Source organism: Tetrahymena thermophila, assembly GCF_000189635.1.
Source record: "Tetrahymena thermophila SB210 genomic scaffold scf_8254813, whole genome shotgun sequence".
In the NCBI taxonomy this organism is placed as follows: Eukaryota; Ciliophora; class Oligohymenophorea; order Hymenostomatida; family Tetrahymenidae; genus Tetrahymena; species Tetrahymena thermophila.
Genome location: NW_002476569.1, coordinates 332,403 through 357,636, shown reverse-complemented (window position 1 = coordinate 357,636; position 25,234 = coordinate 332,403). Strand labels below are relative to the sequence as shown.

The following is a 25,234-nucleotide window of genomic DNA, read 5'->3' as shown; positions in this document are numbered from 1 at the left end:
GACTAAGTTTTATTAAAATGGGTATCAAGTATAGAATAGAATTTTAAAATTAATTATATCAGTTAACATACTATTTAATATCAAAATCAACAACTTTTTACTTTACAATTTTTATTGCTTTTTACATTTTACTTAGAATAATTTCAAAAAAGATAATCAGTATTAGATTAACCTTAGAATGAATCAAAAAATTGCTGATCAACAATTTTTTAGAAAATGGGCTAGTAGGTAAATAAAATGCGTGCCATATTAATTCTTTTTACTGCCCTAAATAAGTAATTCAAAATAGAATTTATCATACCTGGCTGAATAATAATTCAAGAAATGATGACTAAAATCTAATTGAAAGTAAGCCAATATGTGATATGATATTAACAGTGAATGAAGAAACTAAGTAAAATCAATTCTTTTTATTAAGTAAAATAAAATAAAATTATAAATATTTGAAAAAAAATAATTTATTTTAATAATAATAATTTATATTTATTAATGAATACTATCAATTTGTTATATATTATAAAATAGGTGTTTCGTGCAAGGCTAAATAACTATCCATATATAAATCAATTATAGAATTTTAAATATGCCAAAAATATAATTTTTTATAAATTTAAGGGTTTTTTGATTTATAAAAATAATTGGTTGCTTAAAATTATTTATTACCGCAAATTTATTATTAAACTATTTCTAGCTTTTGATGGATTTTACACTATTAAATAATTTAATATTAAATGATGTTTAATCAAATTAAAAATACAATTATTTAATCTTGATAATTAAAGAAAAATGATAGCGATAACCATTATTTAAAAATACATTTGCACATCTAAATAAACAAAAATAAATAATTTAAGAAAAAAAAAATTAACTAATTAAAATTAAAAAAATAAATATTAATAAATAATATGAAGTACTTATTGCTAAGTTTAATCTCTATCTTAAATATTATATTTGGATAACAATGTCCTCTTTTGCAAGTATACCAAAGTAATCCATAACCTCAAAATAAATTACTTTTTAAAGCTTATTTTAACAATAATTAACAGATCCTTAGAATATTTAAGGTTTTTCTATAAAAAACTTTCTTAGAATACCATAAACGAATTTACTCTTAATTAATACAGTATTTTCTGGAGGTAATGATTCAAGTATAGTTTACTACAATGATATGTCATCCATTTCTGGAGAGATCATCAATGTTATTAAGAGTAAAATAATTATTTTTTACTTCTTAACTAAAGTATATTTAATAAATTAATAGCTGACTATTACATATTAGACTTTTAATATAACTCTGCAACTGACTAGATTGTAGTTGCAAATTCTGGTAATCTTATCTTTGCAGATCCTTATACTCTAAATGTTATTAGTTCTTTTTCTACTCCCTAGTTGTAGTCAATTCAGATTATAAAAAATACAAACTTCATTATCCTTACTAAAGGTTATAATAAACTAAATATATTTGACTTCGTAAAGTAATAAATAGTTTAAGTTATGGATAACACAAATTAACTTCAAACCTTTCCAGATAATTCTAGTCTTGTACAATACTATTCCAATATATATGCACTTAGCAGTGGTGATAATATTATATTAACTACAAATGATATGGGTGTAATTTCTTGGGGAATAGATCTATAATTGCTTAGCTATTAATTTTATGGGTATATTCCAGATTGTAATTTATTTTCTTAATATTAATTAATAAAAGTAGAATCTAAATTTTTATAAATATGAATAGCATAAGTTGTCTAAAAAAATGATGCGAAAAGATGTTTCACAAAACATCCAACTCAAGATATCATATTTATTGCTGGAAAATCATTAGAGATTATAGCAGTAAAAATAATTGACATCAAAAAGGGACTTTACAAAACTCTTTTAAAAATGTGTAATTTATTAAACAATTTATTAATTGCTTACTTAATTAAATACACAATTAACATAAAGTTTTTTATTTTTTTTATGAATACTTATTTATAAACTTAAAGCATTGAATGGGTATAAGACAACTGATGCAATTTTAAGCGTAAAATTTGTTTACTATAACAAAAATGGTTATACATATCCCACTATTTGGTTAGGAGTACAAAATATTGCATACTATGCTTATTTGCAGTTTAATAGTGATTTTTCTACTATCTAACTTTAACTTGGTAGCTCAATAGCAATTTAAAGTTAAGCAATATGGAATTAAATAGAAGAAAGCACAATCTTCTTAATATCTTCCAGTTTTTATGTGAGTATATTTAACTACTAATCATTTTAGTTAACGTACAATCTATGTAAGATAAAAAATATTTTAATAAAATAAATAATAAATTTATTAATTTAAAATATATCAGATTTTTTTGCGGGTTATTTTAGTAGGAGATTTATTAGACAATAGTCAGGCTCAACTGATAGATTTGTTTTTCTTTAAACAAATAAAATATTACTTTATGAAAGAGGTAACTTTGGAACTTATGATCCTAGTACATAAAAATCTACATTAATTTACAGCGGGTTTTATAATTATGGAAGCTTTTATTAAATAAAGAATATTTTTGATTGGTATTTTCTTAAAAGTGTCAATTCAAATGGATAAAGCTTAATCTAAATATTTCCTATATATCCTCTTAGTCAAACAGCAAATGTAATAAATATTTTGATTTATTTACATTATATTTAATTGAAATATTTTTAAAAAAAGGTTACTAACATTACATCTTCTTTTGGATTAAGTTGGTCAAATGTTAATTAAAATTTAGATCCTTATTATTTAAATGGAAAATTTTGGGTAGTATTAGCTTTTCCTGCTAAAGCCAATACAGAAAACTATCTTTTCTAACTGATTAATTGCTAGTCTACAACAGAGAGATATAATCTAACTTCTAATTAATCTGATGTTCGATAAATTTAAACAGCGTTTGGAATTGCCTCCTTAGAGAATACTAATAATTTAGAATTAATAGGAGTAGATAATTAAGGCACAATCTATTCTTGGGATTTAAGTATGCAAACAATACCTTTTAAAAACTCTATAAAATTCAGTAATTTAAATTTATTTTTCATTACATTGCTTTTTAATTTTTTCCAATATTTTATTAAATAAATAGTTTAAAAATATCTTTTTAATAACTTTTTTTATTTATTTACTGTAATACGATTCAACATAATTAAATTCCTACTAAAATAATATTTGAGAATTGAATTTTCTTAATTTAAAAAATTTATTCTTTTAATTAACCAAAGGATGAAAGATTGAGGTTTTAATGTATCTTATTTTTAATATTTATTTTATATACTTTAAATTCTAAATAGTATGATTTTATAAATTATAATTTAACTGATAGGTATATGCAAGAATTCTTAAATTGGAGATATTTTTTACTATGGAAATTCTAAATATTTGATAATGACTTGTGATGATAATAATGTTTATTCATTTAATCTTTAAACAGGAAATTATCAAAAGTTATTAACTTTAAGTAGCTAACCTTTGGCTTTGAAAGCTTTTTCAAAACCATAATTAGTAGCAATAGGGGATTCTAATTAAGGAATTGCTTTCATCTACAAATTTAACACAATTTCTCTTTATTTTGATTACTTTTTGCAAATACAATAAAAATAAATTTATGATAAACTTACTTACATAGATATGCTCAACGATTATACAATTTGGGTTTAATATGGTTAGGGAAATATTTTCTACTCAATCTAAGATTGCTTATCTGATTCTAGTCTCTGTACTTAATGTACTTAAAAGTATTATTTTAATGCCACTAATTAATATGATATAAATGGACTATATGGTGCAGGTTCATAAAGTTAACCATTTACAACTTCTAGAAGTTTTCTTACTGCTATGATGAAAGTATTATTTTATGGATATAAATATTTAATTTTTTTCATTTACTTTGTTTGGCTTTGTATTATCTTCAAATTTCTTTTTTTAAATAAACTATCTTTGAAAATTTGTACCAAAAAAAATTAAAACTAATTTATTTAATTATTAAATTAGGCTCAATATTACCAATAAACAATAAGTGGAGTGTAAAATATGGATGTAAACTTTTCTATTGAACCAGGTTACTTTTTGAACTTAAATCCAAATCTGATGAATTTCTATTTCAACAAAATTATCTCATTGACATTTTAGAGTAGCTAACCTGGAATTTATGCAAGTTTAAAATACCAAAACACCTTGAGTTTGTAGAACTATCACTAAATCAAATTGCAAGATATTGCAATATATTATGGATTGGACACTATATCAGCAAATTGTGGATTGATGTTTTAAAATATATAACAAGGAGTAGTCATTAATAATATCTAGTAATTCAATCTCAATTCAACATCTTTAACAAAGAGTTGTTAATAAATATTAATTTAATAAACCTAATTGCAAGTTTAGAAATATGAAATAGTATAAGAAGATTTCACAAATCACTAATTCGTTATCAGCACTTTTAATTCTACTTAGGTAATTATTTTTACTTTGTATTATTATTCATTTTTTAAAATTATATTAATTTAAAAAATAAACAGATTGAATTATTTAACATTTCTATAGTTAATTCTACTTTTGGTTAAACATTTAGCCTTTTGTAGTAGTAATCTAATATTCAAGCTAAGATAGCTAATCTTACTATATCAAATAATATATGTTCTATTAACAATAACTAAGTAGAAGAAGATACTATATCTGTTCTTTTCTCAGCTGGATTATATATAGTTGATGGTGTGCTTATAAGCAATAATTAATTTTGCAAGAAATCAATTTTTTCAACTGTTACAACTCTAACTCAACTCAATCAAATTTTCTCATTTAGCAATATATTAGTTTAAAATAATACATTTTAAGCAAGAACTACTTACATATTTTTTAATGCATTTTATTCAATCAGATAATCCCCTTCTCACGAACTGATTTTAAATAATGTTTAGTTTATAAATAACTAGTTATCTTAGCAAAGCGCATAAGATTTAAATATTGCCTAATACTTTTAAACTAATAAAATTGCCAATTTTTAGATATAAAATACCTCCTTAATTGATCATTTTGACATTTAGCTTGGGTTAATAGAGATAGCAAACTAAGTCTTTATCGATGGATTTTCTTGTGTAAATAATGATAATTATATTAATCAAATACCTAACAAAACTACAGCAGGTTGCTTACAAATCAAAGAAGTATAGTCAGCTAATTTTACCTAAATTTAAATTATTAACAAAAAAGCTCAAGATACAAACCTGATATCAATATTAAATAGCGATATTTAATAAGCAAATGTTACCATAACTGATGGTTTTTTTAGTGATTTATATTTATATTAAAATTGTGTAAATACTTAAGCTATACCTTTGTAGATAGTTAGTGGTTATTAAATCTAGGTCGAAATAGACAATTGTATATTTTAGAATATATTTTTGAAGAGTTTAGATTACACATTAACCTTCTCAAGCACAGCATTATATATTTTAAATTATGTTGGTTCAATAATTATTACAAATTCTTAATTTTTGGATTCCTATAGTAACTCCTTATATGGTTTTGCCTATATTTAGACTAATGAATTAATTATAGAGAATGTCACTTTTAATAATTCTACTTTTACAGATGATTAGTCTTTGTCTTTATTTAACTCTTAAGGAAGTATGATAAATGCTAAGGCTCATAATATAACTATTTTGAATAGTAATTTCTCTAAAACTACAGCATCTAAAGGTGGTTTTCTTTATTTAACGAGTTTTGGTGATCAATTAAACATTAATTTTACTAATACTCTATTTAGTGAAGGATATTCTTCAATCGATGGTAGTGCTATTTTCATAGATGATGGAGGTTAGATTCTTAATCTAAATTGTGACAATTGTCAATTCAGTAATTTGTATACTCTAATGGATAGTGCTTCAACTCTAGCATAACAGTAAACTAATTTCATTTAAAAACAATATTTCAAATTAGAAAAAATTAAATTTTTAAAAATGATTAAAATAAATAATTATAAAAACTAAATGTTTATAATTTAAATGAACTTAAGATTGATAATTTTTTTAAATTTGAACTAAACTAATTTTTTTAAATAGAAAATATACTAAGAGATAATCTGATAAGAGAAATAATATTTAATTTTAAGGAGGATATATTAAAAATGTGAAGGGAGTTTCAGATAGCTACTTCATTGACGTAGTTAACACTGATATATTATTTTAGAACATAAAATAAATTTTATCAGAGGAATTCAGCTCAAACCAAATATCTTTTAGTTAATACATTAATAAAACAGGTGTTTCTTAGCAATCTACACTAACTAATTTATAAAATTCAAATTTAACTATTGATAAATGTAATTTTACAAACCTTTAAATTGAATCTCCATCAGCAACTTTTCCTTTATTAATCAGGTCTTAAAATTCTTACATAAAAATAAGTAATACACACTTGCTAAATTCTTCATTTACAACAAGTGTAATTTATTCAATCTAAAGCTAATTAGAGCTTTCTTAGATAATATTTAAAAACATTAGCTAAAAACTTTTTTTAAAAAGATTAATTTAACAAAATATTTATTAAACACCTTAAATATCCTCTTCTTCTTTGATTATAGCATCAGAATCAATATTAAATATAAGCTAAGGTAGCCTTTTCTCTAATATTATATGCAATTCTAACTGTAATGGTGGAGCTATTTAAGTTTCAAAAGGTACATTTAATATTGATAGCACAGTTTTCTAAGAAATTCAAGTAAATATTTTTCAAATACTCTAACTTCTCATTAATTAAGGGAGCCCTACCTCCTATTTAGAGGCCTATTTTGCAGCCCTAAAATTATTTATTGACCCTTAATATAAGTGGCCCCTAATTAATAATTAATTAAATCATATTATATTATATTTATTTAAAATATTATTTGTAAAAAGAGTTTTTAAACTTTTTTAAATGATCAAAATAAACCTTATTTCAAATTAACAATATTTTTAAAAAACATAAATATAGTCTACATTTGGAGGCGCGTTATTCATTCAAGGAATTAATGATACCAACAAAATATCAAATACTTAATTTTAAAATTGCTTTTCTTAAAATGATGGAGGAGTATTATATCTAAATGCACTTTAAAATGATGTAATCTTAAAAATTATATCATATTTGCATTTTATCATTTATTTTTTTAATTAAATTAGAAATTTTCTATGATCATAGACCAAACAACCTTTATTGAAAATTCTTGCAATACCAGAGGAGGTTCTCTGTATGTTGATTCTTAAATATTAAATTCTGCTTATTAAAGTATCAAAATGAAGAATTCTAAAATAATTAACAACAAAGCTAGTATTGGAGGAGGTATTTATCAATAAAATTTATCTGTAGACACTTAAGAAAGCAATATAATCACTAATAATACTATTTTGATTTATGGAAAAGATGATATTTCATATCCTTCACAGTTGAGAGTAAAGAATATTGATGAATTTATATAGCTTAATAATGCGGTAGTATAAAAACACTAAATAGTAATAAACAATTTTAGGAGCGGAGCTAATATATCTGAGATTTAATTTGTGTTACTGAATAATAAAAATGAATTAATTTATCCAATCACTTCAGATGATTACAATACATACTAAGTTAATGTTAATTTTGATCCAGAAACCAAAGATTTATCGTCATATTCTCTAAGTGGAGATCTTTTTGCAAAATATGATGAACATTTGCAAGCCTTTAAATTTAGTAATATAAATATCATAGGTACTCCAGGTACATCAGCTAACATATCTTTTACTTCTAAATAGATCTACATATTAGATTAAAAAACACAAAAATTCATCTAAAATTACACTTTTAATATTCTTATTAATTTCAGACTATGTGGTCCTGGAGAAAAAATCAATAATCTAAATTAAGTAACTGAGTGTTAAATATGTCCTTAAAATTATTACTCTTTTGATGTTTCTAATTGCTTAGAATGTCCTTAGGGAGCTACATGCTATGGAGGAACAAATATAGTAGCTAATTCTGGATATTGGAGAAAAAGTAATACAAGCAATTTATTAATTGATTGTTCTAATCTATCAGAAAATTGTGTAGGTGGTAGCTTTGGAAATCATATTTGTTATGAAGGTCATATTGGAGCTCTTTGTGAAGAATGTGATGTAATTGAATAAATTAATTAATTTGAATTTATTTTTAAGATTTTTAATTAATAACAGATTTTTGGTGAGTATTGGGGGTAATCTTATGCAAAGTCAGCAAAATATTCATGCACAAGGTGTGATTAGATTAAAGGAAATGTTTGGGTTTTAATATTAGTAACAGTTTGGACTATACTTTCAATGTGCTTAGCAATTAAAGGAGATGTTGATGTTCTTAGAAAAAATGTAGCAATTTTGGCAATACAAAAAAATATTCTATTAAGAAAAAAATCTTTGAGCATGAGAGAAAAGAGACATACACTTTCAACTTAATAAAATATATTTTCTAAAATTTCATAATAAAGCAAATATTTTGCATCTTCTTAGCATTCACCTTCCATAAAAAATAATTCAATACAATTTAAAAAACATAAAGATAATTCAGGAATATTAATTAAAATGTTTACTAACTACATACAAATCGTAGGATCGATTGCAACTTTTAACCTTTCAATTCCTTCTGGTAAATTAATTAAAATTACCAATTTTTAACATTATTAAAATAATGAATTATTGAAATCAAAATCCTTTTTATTGATTTCTATTTTAAAAAATTTTTTAAATATTTTAATTTTACTTTATTCAATTAAAATAAATTTTTATTTAAAAGGAATTTTTGAGTTTCCTTAAACAATTGGACAGCCTCTTAATAAAACTATGAGTTCTCTTGATTGTGCTTTAAAGGATTTAAACTCAAGTATTCCTATTATTTATCTTAGACTTTTGTTTTCTTTAATGATTCCTTTAGTCTATATATTGATATTTTTAAGTTTATTGCTTGTCTATTATATTTTCAAAAATTGTAAAAAATGTAAAGGCTAATAGATAAGATTTCCTTGGTATATTTTAACAACTGCAATTATGTTTTTAATAATTTATATTTAGCCTGATTTAGTTGCCTAAATAATTGCTCTGCTCTCGTGTAGATAAGTAGGTGATACAAATTATATACTATCTAATGTTTCCTTTGTTTGCTATTCCAGAGAACATTAATTCTACATTTTGGCTCTTATTATTCCTATGCTACTACTTTGGGTTTTTATAATTCCTGCTATATTTTTTTTCCTGTTAAGGAGAAACAAAGATAAATTAGAATCTAGCGAAATTAAGTTGAAATATGGATTTTTATATAAAGAATATTAAAATTATGCATTTTATTGGGAATTTATCAAGATGGCTGAGAAATTAGCAATTATTCTTGTCTTGAATTTCTATTCTCAAAGTATTGTTACAAAAGGAATACTTGTTTTTATCATTATTGCTGCCTATGGTATTCTTACTTTGATAATCCATCCCTACTAAGAGACAGAAATAAATGAAATAGATTTTAATTCAACAAATGTTTGTGCTTTGACTGTTCTTTTTGGTTTATTTATGTATGATAACCCTTTCTTTTATTTCGTCTATACCTCATTTGGAATTATTATAATTATGAATTCATGGTTTATTTGTAAGATATTAAGCAAAATCATCAAAGGCTATATCCCGAAAATTAAGGCAGTAATACACAGAGCAGTGGAATCACTGTCAAAAAGAATATCTTATTTTAAAAGATTTGTTAAAAAAAATGAAAAAGAATAAATTAAACCTGAAATAAAATAGAAATTCTAGACAATTTTTAAGAAGATTTTATCTTTAAAACCATAAGAAAAGAAAAAAATTTTCTTGGATGCTATTTAAAAATAATTATGTAATTTTTTTAATTTTAAATATTTAAGAAAATTTTTAATTGAAAAGTAATTTAAATGATTTTTAAATGAAATTAGGTGAATCATATAGACATATTTTTGAAGAGTAAAACAGCAACTAGAAAACTAATGAGTTGTAAATTAATGAACAATAAAAAATCTAGTCAGAAGATTTATAAATATAAAATGAAAACTCTTTTAAAAAGAGAGAAGAAAATAAATAGGATGAATAAAATGTCTCAATTGTAATAGATTCACCTTTTTCTAAATATTAAGATACAGTAGAATAGCTAAAATATTATGATAATAAGTTAACATTTGAGACTGATATTATGAAGATAGGTAATCAATTATTCAATTTTTCAAACTATTCATTAAAAAATCATCCCTTATTTATTTATTTATTTAAAATAAATTCTTATTAGATACAAAAGAGGACTTCATATCTTTGCCTTAAGACGCCAATTCCAGAAAGCTTATCTATTATTAATAAAAATAAAACCTCATTTAAACTAAAAGCAAGTTTAAAATCAAAAGTACACCTAGCTAATAAGATAATTAAGTACATGAGCAAGATTAAAGTCCTCAATCTTAAGACTCAGACCAAGGATAAAACATAAGTTAAATTATTTAAGGATAAATAATTGATAAAATAGAAGATAGTGATGATATTGATAAGGAATAAATAAATCAAGAATTTTAAGAGGGATAAAAGAATGTTACATATTTCTAAGATAAAAGTTGATATTTATATAATAAATTACTCTTGAATAAATGATGCTTTACTTATTTTATTAATAAGTATTTTATATTTTATTATATACTCTTTATGATATTTTATTAAAAAGGAAAAAATATTAATTTTTTTATTATGGTATATTTATTTATTTAAAATTTAACTTTTTATTTAAATGGTTTAAAGAGTTATTTTTAGATATTTTTGAGGTTTATAATCAAAATTTTATTTGATTAGGTACTAGCTTAAAATAAAATATTGAAACAAATTTATTCGCTATTTTATTATAAGTACTTATTTTTAAGAAGTAAGATTATTAATTTTTTGTGTTTTTTTTTAACAAAATCAAAGAGTATTACTTGATAGTAATAATTATTAAAATATAAATTCAAAATTTTTGATCAGCTGTGACTGACTTTCTTCCTTTCAAAAAATCTAACTAAATTTTTACTTTTGAAAGTAATTTGATACGAAAAACTAAGTAAGAATTTTATAATAACTAAACAAATACAATTTTATATTATAAAAATGAGTTTACTTTCGTATGGATAAAATTAAATTTGATACATATTTATTCAAGTAATTTTTGTTGTTGTTGTTGTTGTTGTTGTTGTTGTTGTTGTTGTTGTTGTTGTTGTTGACATTAATTTGTCACTAATCTGTAAATAATAATTAAATTCCTCAAAATGATAAGCTAATTAATTATTTTTCTATAACTAAACAGATATTAAATAAACTTGGTTTAGCTTATAATCCAACTAAAATAAACTATTTTGATAAATATAAACATCAAAAAAACATTGACTAAATATTTGTAAAAGGAGTATCAGATTTATAATAGAAATTTAATATTAATTATTGTCTATATACTATTTAATATATATAAATTAAAAACTTTTTACTTAGAATTTTAGTGCTTTTTTACCAGTAACTTAGAATAATTTCAAAAAAGGTAATTTGCATCTGATTTCTTTTTACTAGCTCAAAATAAATAATTAGATTAGAATTTATCAAATTATGAAATGATTGATGAAGAGTTATTTTATAAAAAATTAACTAGTAAATAAAACGCATGCACTCTTAATTCCTTTTACTAGCCATAAATAAATAAATAAATAATTCATACGGAATTTATATAATATTAAACCAATTAATAACTCAAAAAAGGCATCAAAAATCTAATTTAATATAAACCAATATGTGATATTAACAGTGAATAAAGATACTTAGAAATATTCTATTTTTTTTATTAGCAACAATGAAATATGATTATAAATATTTGAAAACAATACTTTTTTTTTAATTTAATGTGGATTTTACTAGTGAGAACCTCAATTTGTTTACTAGTTTTAAAATTAAAATAAAAAAAAATTGGTTGCTTAAAATTATTCATTATCAAAATTTGATTAAACTACTTTTAGTTCTTTATGGTTTGTAGATTATCAAATAAATTATTATTAAATGATTTACTCAATTTAAAAAGCGATTAATTTAATCTGAATAATTATAATAAAAACTTAGTAATAAATATTGTTTAAAAATAAATTACCATTAGCCCATAAAAAAAAACCAAAATAAATTATTTTAAAAAAAGAAATCAATTAACAAATATAAAATAAAAACTAATAAATAATATGAAGTACCTATTCATAACCTTAATCTCTATCTTTAATTTCATATTTGGATAATAATGTCCTCTTTTGCAGATATACCAAAGTAATTCATAGAGTTTCAGAAAAAAATTTCTTATTCAAGCTTATTTTAATAAAAATTAATAGATCCTTAGAATATGTAAGGTTTTATAGTAAGAAACTTTCTAAGAATACCATAAACTAATTTACTCTTAATTAATACAGTAAATTCTATTAATTAAGATTCAAGTATAGTTTACTACAATGATATGTCATCCAGTTCTGGAGAAATCATCAATGTTATTAAAGGTAAAATAATTATTTTAAACTTCTTTTTTTACTTCTTAACTAAAATATTATTAACAAATTAATAGCCGACTATTATATATTAGAAATGTAATATGTCTCTGCAATTGACTAAATCGTAGTTGCAAATTTCGGTAATCTTATCTTTGCAGATCCTTATACTCTAAATGTTCTGAGTTCTTTTTCTATTCCTTTGTTATAGTCTATTCAGATTATAAAAAATACAAACTTGATTATCCTTACTAAAGCTTATAACATATTGAATATATTTGACTTCGTAAAGTAAAAAATTGTTTAAGTTATGGATAACACAAATTAACTTAAAACCTTTCCAGATAATTTTTATCTTGTACAATATTATTCCAATATATATGCACTTAGCAGTGGCGATAATATAATATTAACTACAAATGATATGGGTGTAATTACTTGGGGAATAGATCTATAATCTCTTAGCTATTCATTTTATGGATATATTCCAGATTGTAATTTTCTTAACATTAATTAAAAAAAGTAGAATTAAAATTTTTATAAATATAAATAGCATAAGTTGTCTAAAAAAGTGATGCTTATAGATGTTTCACAAAGCACCCAACTCAAGATATCATATTTATCGCTGGAAAATCTTTAGAGATTATAGCAGTAAAAATAATTGACATCAAAAAGGGACTTTACAAAACTCTTTTAAAAACTTGTAATTTATTTAACGATTTATTGTATATATAATTAACTTAATATTTTTTATTAATGAAATACTTATTTATTTATTTAAAGCATTAAATGGATATAAGACAAATGATGTAATTATAAGTATAAAATTTGTTTACTATAATTATAATGGCTCTTCATATCCTTTTCTTTGGTTAGGAGTACAAAATACTGCATATTATGCTTATTTGTAGTTTAATAGTGATTTTTCTTCTATCTAACTTTACTTTGGGGGTTAAGTAGGTATCTTAAGTTAAACAAGATGGAATTAATTAGAAGAAAGCACAATCTTCTTAATATCTTCCAGTTATTACGTGAGTATCTTTAACTACTAAACCTTTGAGCTGACATTTAATCTATGTAAGATATAAAATATTTTAATAAAATAAAAATAAATTTATTAATTTAAAATTTAGATTTTTATGGAGACTACTATAGTAGGAGATTTATTAGATAATAGTCAGGCTAAACTGATAGATTTGTTCTTCTAACTTCAGATTAACTATTACTTTATGAAAGAGGTAACTTTGGAATATATAATCCTGGTACATAAAAATCTAAATTTAGTTAAACTGTGAATTTAGATTATGGAAGCTTTTATTAAATAAAGAATATTTTTGATTGGTATTTTATTAAAAGCAACACAGTAAATGGATAATTTTAGCAAAGCTTAATCTAAATATTTCCCATATACCCACTTAATCAAACAGCATACGTAATAAATATTTATATTTATTTATGTTAAGTTTAATATTTTTAAAAAAAGGTTGCTAATATTACATCTTCTTTTGGATTAACTTGGTCAAATGTTAATTAAAATTTAGATCCTTACTATTTAAATGGAAAAATTTGGGTAGCATTAGCTTTTCCTGCTAAAGCCAGTACAGAAAACTATCTCTTTCAACTTATCAATTGCTTGTCTACAACCGAGAGGTATAATCTAACAACTGATTAATCTGATGTTAGATCAATTTAAACAGCATTTGCAATTGCCTCCTTAGAGAATTTTAATAACTTAGAGCTAATAGGAATAGATAATTAAGGTACTATCTATTCATGGGATTTAAGCATACAGACTATACCATTTAAATACTCTATAAAATTCAGTAAATTTAATTTATTAATAACTTACTTACTATTTTCAACATTTTATAAAATAAAATTTTAAAATATCTTTTTAATTATTTACTGTAATACTTTTCAATTCAATTAAATTCCTATTCAAAAAATATTTGAGAATAGAAAAAAAGATCCATTAATTTTAAAAATTCAATATTTTATTTTTGCAAAGGATGAAAGATTGAGGTTTTTATGTATCTAATTTTTATTATTTATTATCTATTTTAGATACTTTAAATTCTAAATAGTATGATTTTAAAAATTATAATTTAACTGATAGGTATATGCAAGAATTCTTAAATTGGAGATATTTTTTACTATGAAAATTCAAAATTTTTGATAATTTCTTGTGATGATAACAATGCTTATTCTTTTGATCTTTAAACTGGAAATTATTAAAAGTTATTAACTTTAAGTAGCTAACCTTTGGCATTAAAAGCTTTTTCAAAACCATAATTAGTAGCTATAGGGGATTATAATTAAGGAATTGCTTTTATCTACAAATTTAACACGATTTCTCTTTAGTTTGACTTATTTTTGTAGATACAATAAAAATAAATTTATGATAAACTTATATACATAGATATGCTCAACGATTATACAATTTGGGTTTAATATGGTATGGGTAATATTTTTTACTCAATCTAAGATTGCTTATCTGATTCTAGCCTCTGTACTTAATGTACTTAAAATTATAACTTTAATGCTACTAATTAGTATGATGAAAAAGGACTATATGGTAAAGGTTCTGCAAGCTAACCATTTACAACATCTCAGAATTTTCTTATTGCTATGATGAAAGTATGATTTCTTTGGATTTCTGCTCTGAAATATATATATTTTTTTTATTTTCTTAGTTTTTGTGAATTAATTTCAAAATATTTTTAGTTTATAAGTCAATTATTTTTCAAAATTTGTACCAAAATAAAATCAAAAAAATAAATCTAATTAATTTACTAATTTATTTAATTATTAAATTAGGCTCAATATTACCAATAAATAATAAATGGAGTGTCAAATATGGATGTAAATTTTTCTATTGAACCAGGTTACTTTTTGAACTTAAATCCAAATCTGATGAATTTTTATTTCAACAAAATTATCTCGTTGACATTTTAGAGTAGCTAACCTGGAATCTATGCAAGTTTATAATACCAAAACACTTTGAGCTTGTAGAACTATTACTAAATTAGGTTGTAAGATATTGTAATATATTATGGATTGGACACTATATCAACAAATTGTGGATTGATATTTTAGAATATATATAAAGGAGTAATCATTAATAATATCTAATAATTCAAACTCATTTCAACATCTTTTACTAAGAGTTGTTAATCAATATTAATTTAATAAACTTAATTGCAAGTTTAGAAATATGAAATAGTATAAGAAGATTTCACAAACCACTAATTCGTTATCAGCACTTTTAATTCTACTTAGGTAATTTTACTTTGTATTATTATTCATCTTTTAAAATTATATTAATTTAATAATAAACAGATTGAATTATTTAACATTTCGATTGTTAATTCTACTTTGGGTTAAACATTTAGCTTTTTATAGTAGTAATCTAATATTCAAGCTAAAATAGCTAATCTTACTATATCAAATAATATATGTTCTATTAACAATAACTAAGTAGAAGAAGATACTACATCTGTTCTTTTCTCAGCTGGATTATATACAGTTGATGGTGTGCTTATAAGCAATAATTAATTTTGCAAGAAATCAATTTTTTCAACTGCTACAACTCTAACCCAACCCAATCAAATTTTCTCATTTAGCAATATATTAGTTTAAAATAATACTTTTTAAGCAAGAACCACTTACATATTTTTTGATGCATTTTATTCAATGAGATAATCCCCTTCTCATGAACTGATTTTAAATAATGTTTAATTTATAAATAACTAGTTATCTTAGCAAAGCGCATAAGATTTAAATATAGCCTAATACTTTTAAACTAGTAAAATTGCCAATTTTTAGATATAAAATACCTCCTTAACTGATCATTTTGACATTTAGCTTGGGTTAATAGAGAAAGCAAACTAAGTCTTTATCAATGGATTTTCTTGTATAAATAATAATAATTATATTAATCAAATATCTAACAAAAATACAGCAGGTTGCTTACAAATCAAAGAAGTATAGTTAGCTAACTTTACCTAAATTTAAATTATTAACAAAAAGGCTCAAGATACAAACCTGATATCTATATTAAATAGCGATATTTAATAAGCAAATGTTACCATAACTGATTGTTTTTTTAGTGATTTATATTTATATTAAAATGGTGTAAATACTTAAGCTATACCTTTGTAGATAGTTAGTGGTTATTAAATCTAGGTAGAATTAGACAATTGTATATTTTAGAATATATTTTTGAAGAGCGTAGATTACACTCTAACCTTTTCAAGCACAGCATTATATATTTTAAATTATGTTGGTTCTATAATTATTACAAATTCTTAATTTTTGGATTCCTATAGTAACTCCTTATATGGTTTTGCCTATATTTAGACTCATGAGTTAATCATAGAGAATGTCACTTTTAATAATTCTACTTTTACAGATGATTAGTCTTTGTCTTTATTCAACTCTTAAGGAAGTATGATAAATGCTAAGGCTCATAATATAACTATTTTGAATAGTAATTTCTCTAAAGCTACAGCATCTAAAGGTGGTTTTCTTTATTTAACCAGCTTTGGTGATCAATTAAACCTTAATTTTACTAATTCTATATTTAGTGAAGGATATTCTTAAATGGATGGTAGTGCTATTTTCATAGATGATGGAGGTTAGATTCTGAATCTAAATTGTGACAATTGTCAATTCAGTAATTTGTATACTCTAATGGATAGTGCTTCAACTCTAGCATAACAGTAAATTTCGTTTAAAAACAATATTTCAAATTAGGAAAAATTAAAACTAAATGTTTATAATTTAAATGAACTTAAGATTGATAATTTTTTTAATTTAAATAAAACTATTTTTTTTAAATAATAGAAAATATACTCATCAATAATCTGATAAGAGAAATACTATTTAATTTTAAGGAGGATATATTAAAAATGTAAAGGGAGTTTCAGATAGCTACTTCATTGACGTAGTTAACACTAATATATTATTTTAGAACATAAAATAAATTTTATCAGAGGAATTCAGCTCAAACCAAATATCTTTTAGTTAATACATTAATAAAACAGGTGTTTCTTAGCAATCAACACTAACTAATTTATAAAATTCAAATTTAAGTATTGATAAATGTAACTTTACAAACCTTTAAATTGAATCTCTATAAGCAACTTTTCCTTTATTAATCAACTCTTAAAATTCTTAAATAAAAATAAGTAATACACACTTACTAAATTCTTCATTTACAACAAGTGTAATTTATTCAATCTAAAGCTAATTAGAGCTTTCTTCAATAATATTTAAAAACATTAGCTAAACACTTTCTTAAAAAAGATTAATTTAATAAGATGTTTATAAAACACCTTAAACTTCCTCTTCTTCTTTGATTATAACATCACAATCAATTATAAATATAAGTTAAGATAGCCTTTTCTCTAATATTATATGCAATTCTAACTGTAATGGTGGAGCTATTTAAGTTTCAAAAGGTACGTTAAATATTGATAGCACAGTTTTCTAAGAAATTTAGGTAAATATTTTTTAAATACTCTAACTTCTCATTAATTAAGGGATCCCTCTACCTATTCGGAGGCTTATTTTGTAGCCCTTAAACTTTTTTTTAATGATCAAAATCAACCTTATTTCAAATTAACAATTTTTTAAAAAAATATAAATATAGTCGACATTTGGAGGCGCTTTATTTATTCAAGGAATTAATGATACCAACAAAATATCAAATACTTAATTTTAAAATTGCTTTTCTTAAAATGATGGAGGAGCTTTATATCTAAATGCTTTTTAAAATGATGTAATTTTAAGAATTATATCATATTTACATTTTATCATTTGTTTTTTTAATTAAATTAGAAATTTTCTATGATTATAGACCAAACAACCTTTATTGAAAATTCTTGCAATACCAGAGGAGGTTCTCTGTATGTTGATTCTTAAATATTAAATTCTGCTTTTTAAAATATCAAAATGAAGAATTCAAAAATAATCAACAACAAAGCGAGTATTGGAGGAGGTATTTATCAATAAAATTTATCTGTAGACACTTAAGAAAGCAATATAATCACTAATAATACTATTTTGATTTATGGAAAAGATGATATTTCATATCCTTCACAGATGAGAGTAAAGAATATTGATTAATTTATATACCTTAATAATGGGGTAGTATAAAAAGACTAAATAGTAATAAACAATTTCAGGAGTGGAGCTAATATATCTGAGATTTAATTTGTGTTACTGAATAATAAAAATGAATTAATTTATCCAATCACTTCAGATGATTACAATACATATTAAGTTAATGTTAATTTTGATCCAGAAACCAAAGATTTATCCTCATATTCTCTAAGTGGAGATCTTTTTGCAAAATATGATGAAAATTTGCAAGCCTTTAAATTTAGTAATATAAATATCATAGGTACTCCAGGTACATCAGCTAATATATCTTTTACTTCTTAATAGATTTACATATTAGATTAAAAAACACAAAAATTCATCTAAAATTACACTTTTAATATTCTTATTAATTTCAGACTATGTGGTCCTGGAGAAAAAATTAATAATCTAAATTAGGTAACTGAGTGTTAAATATGTCCTTAAAATTATTACTCTTTTGATGTTTCTAATTGCTTAGAATGTCCTTAGGGAGCTACATGCTATGGAGGAACAAATATAGTAGCTAATTCTGGATATTGGAGAAAAAGTAATACAAGCAATTTATTAATTGATTGTTCTAATCTACCAGAAAATTGTGTAGGTGGTAGCTTTGGAAATCATATTTGTTATGAAGGTCATATTGGAGCTCTTTGTGAAGAATGTGATGTAAGTGAATTTATTAATTAATTTGATTTTATATTTAAGATTTTAATTTATAAAAGATTTTTGGTGAGTATTGGGGGCAATCTTATGCGAAGTCAGCAAAATATTCATGCACAAGGTGTGATTAGATTAAAGGAAATGTTTGGGTTTTAATATTAGTAACAGTTTGGACTATACTTTCAATGTGCTTAGCAATTAAAGGAGATGTTGATGTTATTAGAAAAAATGTAGCAATTTTGGCAATACAAAAAAATATTCTACTCAGAAAAAAATCTCAAAGCTTGAGAGAAAAGAGAAATACTCTTTCAATTTAATAGAATATATTTTCTAAAATTTCATAATAAAGCAAAAATTTTGCATCTTCTTAGTAATCACCTCCCATAAAAAATAATTCAATACAATTTATAAAACATAAAGATAATTCAGGAATCTTAATTAAAATGTTTACTAACTACATACAAATCGTAGGATCTATTGCAACTTTTAACCTTTCAATTCCTTCTGGTAAATCAATTATTATTATTTTAATTTGAGTTATTGTGGGTGATATTTTGAGAACAGAAGAGAGAAATTTATTCATTATTTGAATGGATAAAAAAAATTGAATTTCCATTCAAAAATGAATGAATAAATCAATGATTTTTAATATTATTTGAATGATGGGTTATTGAAATAAAAAATCCTTTTGAATATTTTGATTTCTATTTTAAAAAATTTTTAAATATTTTAATGTTACTTTCTTCAATTAAAAAAATATTTATTTAAAAGGAATTTTTGAGTTTCCTTAAACAATTGGACAGCCTCTTAATAAAACTATGAGTTCACTTGATTGTGCTTTAAAGGATTTAAACTCAAGTATTCCAATTATTTATCTTAGACTTCTATTTTCTTTAATGATTCCTTTCGTCTATATACTAATATTTTTAAGCTTATTGCTTGTCTATTACATTTATAAAAAATGTAAAGGCTAATAGTACAAATTTCCTTGGTATATTTTAACAACCGCGATTATGTTTTTAATAATTTATATTTAGCCTGATTTAGTTGCATAAATAGTAGCTCTGCTCTCATGTAGATAAGTAGGTGATACAAATTATATACTATCTAATGTATCTTTTGTTTGCTATTCAAGAGAGCATTAATTCTACATTTTGGCTCTTATTATTCCTATGCTACTATTCTGGGTTTTTATAATTCCTGCTATATTATTTTTTTTGCTAAGGAGAAACAAAGATAAATTAGAATTTAGCGAAATTAAGTTGAAATATGGATTTTTATATAAAGAATATTAAAATTATTCATTTTATTGGGAATTTGTCAAGATGGCTGAGAAATTAGCAATAATTCTTGTTTTGAATTTCTATTCTCAAAGCATTATTACAAAGGGAATACTTGTTTTTATCATTATTGCTGCTTATGGTATTCTTTCTTTGATAATCCATCCCTACAAAGAGCCAGAAATAAATGAAATAGATTTTAATTCAACAAACGTATGTGCTTTGACAGTTCTTTTTGGTTTATTTATGTATGATAACCCTTTCTTTTATTTCGTTTATACCTCATTTGGAATTATTATAATTATGAATTCTTGGTTTATTTATAAGATATTAAGCAAAATCATCAAAGGCTATATTCCCAAAATTAAGGCAATAATACACAGAGTAGTGGAAGCACTTTCAAAAAGAATATCTTATTTTAAAAGATTTGTTAATAAAAATGAAAAAGAATAAATTAAACCTGAAATAAAATAGAAATTCTAGACAATTTTTAAGAAGATTTTATCTCTAAAACCATAAGAAAAGAAAAAAATTTTCTTAGATGCTATTTAAAAATAATTATGTAATTTTTTAAATTTTCGAAAATTGTTTAATTGAAAAGTAATTAATATGATTTTTAAATGAAATTAGGTGAATCATATAGGCATATTTTTGAAGAATAAAACAACAACTAAATAATTAATGATTTGTAAAAAATGGAACAATAAAAAAAGTAGAAAGAAGATTTATAAATATAAAATATAAGCTTTTTTAAAAAGAGAGAGGAAGAAAGTAAACATGAAGAGTAAAATGTCTCAATTGTATTAGATTCACCTTATAATAAATATTAAGATACAGTAGAATAGCTAAATTTATATCATAATAAGATAACATTTGAGACTGATATAATGAAGATAGGTAATTAATTATTCATTTTATAAAAATATTAATTAAAAAATAATGCCATAATTATTTATTTATTTAATATAAATTCTTATTAGATACAAAAGATGACTTCATGACTTTACCTTAAAACACCACTTCCAGAAAGCTGATCTGTTATTCATAAAAATAAAACCTCATTTAAACTAAAAGCAAGTTTAAAATCTAAAGTTCACCTAACCAATAAGATATTTAAGTAAATGAGCATGATTAAAATTCTTCACCTTAAAACTCAGACCAAGGATAAAACATAAATTAAAATATTTAAGGAGAAATAAATGATAAAATAGAAGATAGTGATGATATTGATAAAGAATAAATAAATCAAGAATTTTAAGAGGGATAAAAGAATATTACCTATTTCTAAGATAAAAGTTGATATTTGTATAATAAATTTCTCTTGAATAATGATGCTTAATCTATTTTATTTGAAAGTATTTTCTGTTTTATTATATATTCTAAACTATATTTATTTAAAATAAGTTTTTTTACTAATAAAGTAAATTTAGCTAAAAAAATATAAATATTTTAACACAAAGAATATAATTACAACTAAACTGCGATAAATTTATTTTTTTTTAATATTTAATTTTCAAAAAAAATATTTTATTTATGAATGAAACAAATATTTTATAAATACATGTTTTTTCCATATTTATTTTGTAAATTTTGTAAATATTTTTTTGAAATTAATAGAAAGATAAATTATCCAAAAGGATTAAAACTTTTTGTATTATGTATTTATTTATTTATTTATTTATTTATTGGGAATTAAGGTATATTTAAATTTTTTAGGCATTTTTAAATTTTCTTTTGAAAAATTTTGATTAAATTTTTCTATTGAAGACAAATATTATTTAAAAAAAAAAAAGAAAAATAAAAAGAGTTCATTATAAAAATTTAAGTTAAATTGATTATTAGCTCATACATATCAAAATGGGATAGCACTAGGCTAAAGTTTCTTTTTTACGAAAATATTCTTTTGGAAGCAATGAGCTCGAATCATAAATTTCACAAGAAAATGAAATAATTGAAAAATAGTTAAAGGAAAGAAAATAAATATCTAATGAAATAGATATCAGTAAAATATAACTTTCTTTGTATAAGAAAGATTTTTATCTTCTAAAATTAAACTACCAGTTAAATTATTTTAATAGTGTTTACTTATCTGATGTTGAAGGTATTTCTTTATCACTCCTATAAATTATAGGTCAACAGAACACTAATAACTTTTTGAATATTATGGAGTTTCTAAGTAGATTAAAAGAAATTAAACGTATGCAAATAGATATTTTAGATATGTAAGAAGCATATCTTTCACAGTTCATCAATTCTATCACTCAAATTAAGACTTTGTAAGAATTAACTTTATCTTCTATTGAAGACTCATCTGTAAATGAATCTCATTTTAAGTAGATCATTTTTTGGATTAGTGGATAGCTAAACATGAAAAAACTCACCTTAAGCTTAAAGTTTAAAATGCATATTAATCAGTAATTTTATAACTAATTTGAAAATCTATTTTTCATGGAAAAACTCAGATTAGAATTTACAGAGTATTGCGTGATCTCCTCAGAAGGCTTAATTTAGTTAGGCAAAGCAATTTCAAAGTATTTTAGATTAACTTTATTAACTATCCAGATTTAAAGCATAGAATCTCACATTGATTCAAACTCTATTAAAATTTTTGCTTAAAACCTTTAAGAATTGTAAGCTGTAGAATAATTTTCTTTTTCTCTAAAATAAGAAATATTCAAATAAGACCAAATCGACTGTATTTATAGCATTTTGAATTATATTTAAAATGTGAAATCTTTTTAAATTTATATTCAAAATTATGAAAGTAATTAATCATAATAAAATTTGTTGTAAAATTATAATTCCTAGTTGAGTCTCTTTAATAAAATAGAATCACTTAAATATTTGATAATAAATATTGAATTAAATTGTTTAAATTCTAATTCTTTGAATTCTTTAAGTAGAATTATTCCTCAATTAAGTAATTTAGAAACTTTAGAAATAAATATAGGGCAAAATGGCAATATTTAAGATCAAGATTACATTTTGCTTTTTGGAAGTATCTAAAATCTATCTAAATTAAGAGATCTAGAAATTAATGTTTCTTAGAATAACAGTTTTAGTTAAATTACAGCTTTTAATTTTAGCATTTGCTTAGGATTCTTAAAAAAGCTCTACAGGATTTCATTTACAGTAGATGAATCTATAAAAATTGATAACAACTCTGTTTAATGCATTTACGAAGGATTATAGAAACTAAAAAAACTAAAGCAACTTTTTATTTAGTTGAATAATCCGTTTCAGATAACTTTTATAGGTTTATTGTAATTTTTAAACAAGCTTGATGAAGATGGAGTTTAATTTTGTAATGTTGAGAAAATATTATTCGAGAGACAATACTAAAGCAACAACATATCAAAGTTAAATTTACACTTAAGTAAATTTAGTGAAAATGGTATTTTAGGATTAAGTCAAGGACTGTCTTAGTTAAATTAACTAGAGTATCTTCATCTAAAGATTTGTGAATCGCATTTAAATTCATTGCAATATAAAAAATTAGGAGAATCATTAATAGCAATGAAGTAACTCATTTGTCTTTCTCTCGACTTGGATGAAAATGACACAAATTTATTAATTGAGTTTGGACTTTGCTTGCAGTTTTTAGAAAATCTTAGATTTTTAGTTCTTGCTATTAATCAATTAGAAGGAATGTAGGTTTATTTACCTAAAATAAAAAACCTTAATAAACTCTCTCTGCAACTCAAAATTGAAGAAAAAAATCAGGAAACGCTTCTTATAAATTTAAATTAATTGAATAATATTTTAATTTCTCAAAATAATATAGTTTATTTCAACTTTGATATTCAGTGTTCTTCTAGTATTAAATTGTATTAAGATGATTAGCATATTTTAACTGATAGCTTAAAAACTATAAAATAATTAAATCATTTTAGATTAGTTATTAAAGAAAAATAACACCTATAAGATTCTCAGTTTTCTTTAAGTGATTATTTAATTAAGAACTTTAGCTTCTATTCTATGTACCTTAAAAAATTGTAGAAACTTACTTTATCAATTTAAGAGTAAAATTTCTTATAAGAAGAGTCACTTTTATTACTTTCAGAAGCACTTCCAAATTTTGTTAACTTAAATCAATTATATCTGCATCTAGATAAATCTAAGCATCAATTCAGTTCTTCTGCCTTGAGTAAATTTTTTAAAAGCTTTAACAATCTTTAATAGTTAAAAACCTTGAGCATTTTTATTTTTAACTTGTAATAAATCCCTTTTCCAGAAATAGAAAAAAATATAACTCCTATATTAGTTTAAACCTTGGCATAAAAGCATATCTCATCTCTTACACTTAATCAGGAATTAACTATGATAAGAAAAAATAGATACAAAATAATCAAAAATATATCTACACTTTTTTAGTTAATATCAAGTAAGACTAATAATTATTATTGAATAGCCTATTTATTACTTATATTAATTAATTAACACTCCAACAACAAAAGTCACTATTAAAGTAATAGTATAATTATTCCAATGGACGAAATTATAAATACCAAAGTCTTTTTTTGAGACACTAATAAAAGTTATTGCTTATTTATTATACCTTTTGTTGTATTTATATTTTAATCTTTAATTTTCTTTTTACATCACTAATGTATTTTATAA

The 25,234-nt window shown here is 22.4% G+C and overlaps 3 protein-coding genes across 3 annotated transcripts; all 3 read left to right on the top strand. All coding sequences in view use genetic code 6, as the record gives it.

The window, feature by feature from the left end:
* Nucleotides 1–905: 905 nt before the first annotated feature.
* On the top strand, nt 906–10,611 carry TTHERM_00363140 (transmembrane protein, putative; the record flags this gene model as incomplete). The annotated part of the gene is made up of 18 exons (XM_001007425.2): nt 906–987; nt 1,047–1,208; nt 1,262–1,678; nt 1,742–1,891; nt 1,992–2,285; nt 2,346–2,635; nt 2,693–3,032; nt 3,336–3,856; nt 4,004–4,465; nt 4,531–5,912; nt 6,073–6,730; nt 6,983–7,111; nt 7,171–8,139; nt 8,197–8,641; nt 8,789–8,875; nt 8,996–9,868; nt 9,945–10,208; nt 10,292–10,611. The coding sequence occupies 18 exons, from the start codon at nt 906–908 to the stop codon at nt 10,609–10,611; spliced, it is 7,845 nt and encodes a 2,614-aa protein (XP_001007425.2).
* A 1,681-nt stretch (nt 10,612–12,292) lies between these two features.
* On the top strand, nt 12,293–21,914 carry TTHERM_00363130 (transmembrane protein, putative; the record flags this gene model as incomplete). Its single annotated transcript, XM_001007424.2, has 19 exons — nt 12,293–12,318; nt 12,381–12,406; nt 12,459–12,542; nt 12,608–13,024; nt 13,084–13,233; nt 13,314–13,607; nt 13,664–13,962; nt 14,014–14,353; nt 14,647–15,167; nt 15,348–15,809; nt 15,870–17,251; nt 17,376–18,033; nt 18,184–18,312; nt 18,372–19,340; nt 19,397–19,841; nt 20,106–20,192; nt 20,304–21,176; nt 21,245–21,511; nt 21,595–21,914. 19 exons carry the CDS (start codon nt 12,293–12,295, stop codon nt 21,912–21,914), a joined length of 7,749 nt encoding a protein of 2,582 aa, XP_001007424.2.
* Nucleotides 21,915–22,471: 557 nt separating this feature from the next.
* Nucleotides 22,472–25,138, top strand: TTHERM_00363120 (hypothetical protein; the record flags this gene model as incomplete). The annotated part of the gene is made up of 3 exons (XM_001007423.3): nt 22,472–23,309; nt 23,565–24,998; nt 25,026–25,138. 3 exons carry the CDS (start codon nt 22,472–22,474, stop codon nt 25,136–25,138), a joined length of 2,385 nt encoding a protein of 794 aa, XP_001007423.1.
* Between the last annotated feature and the right edge of the window lie 96 nt (nt 25,139–25,234).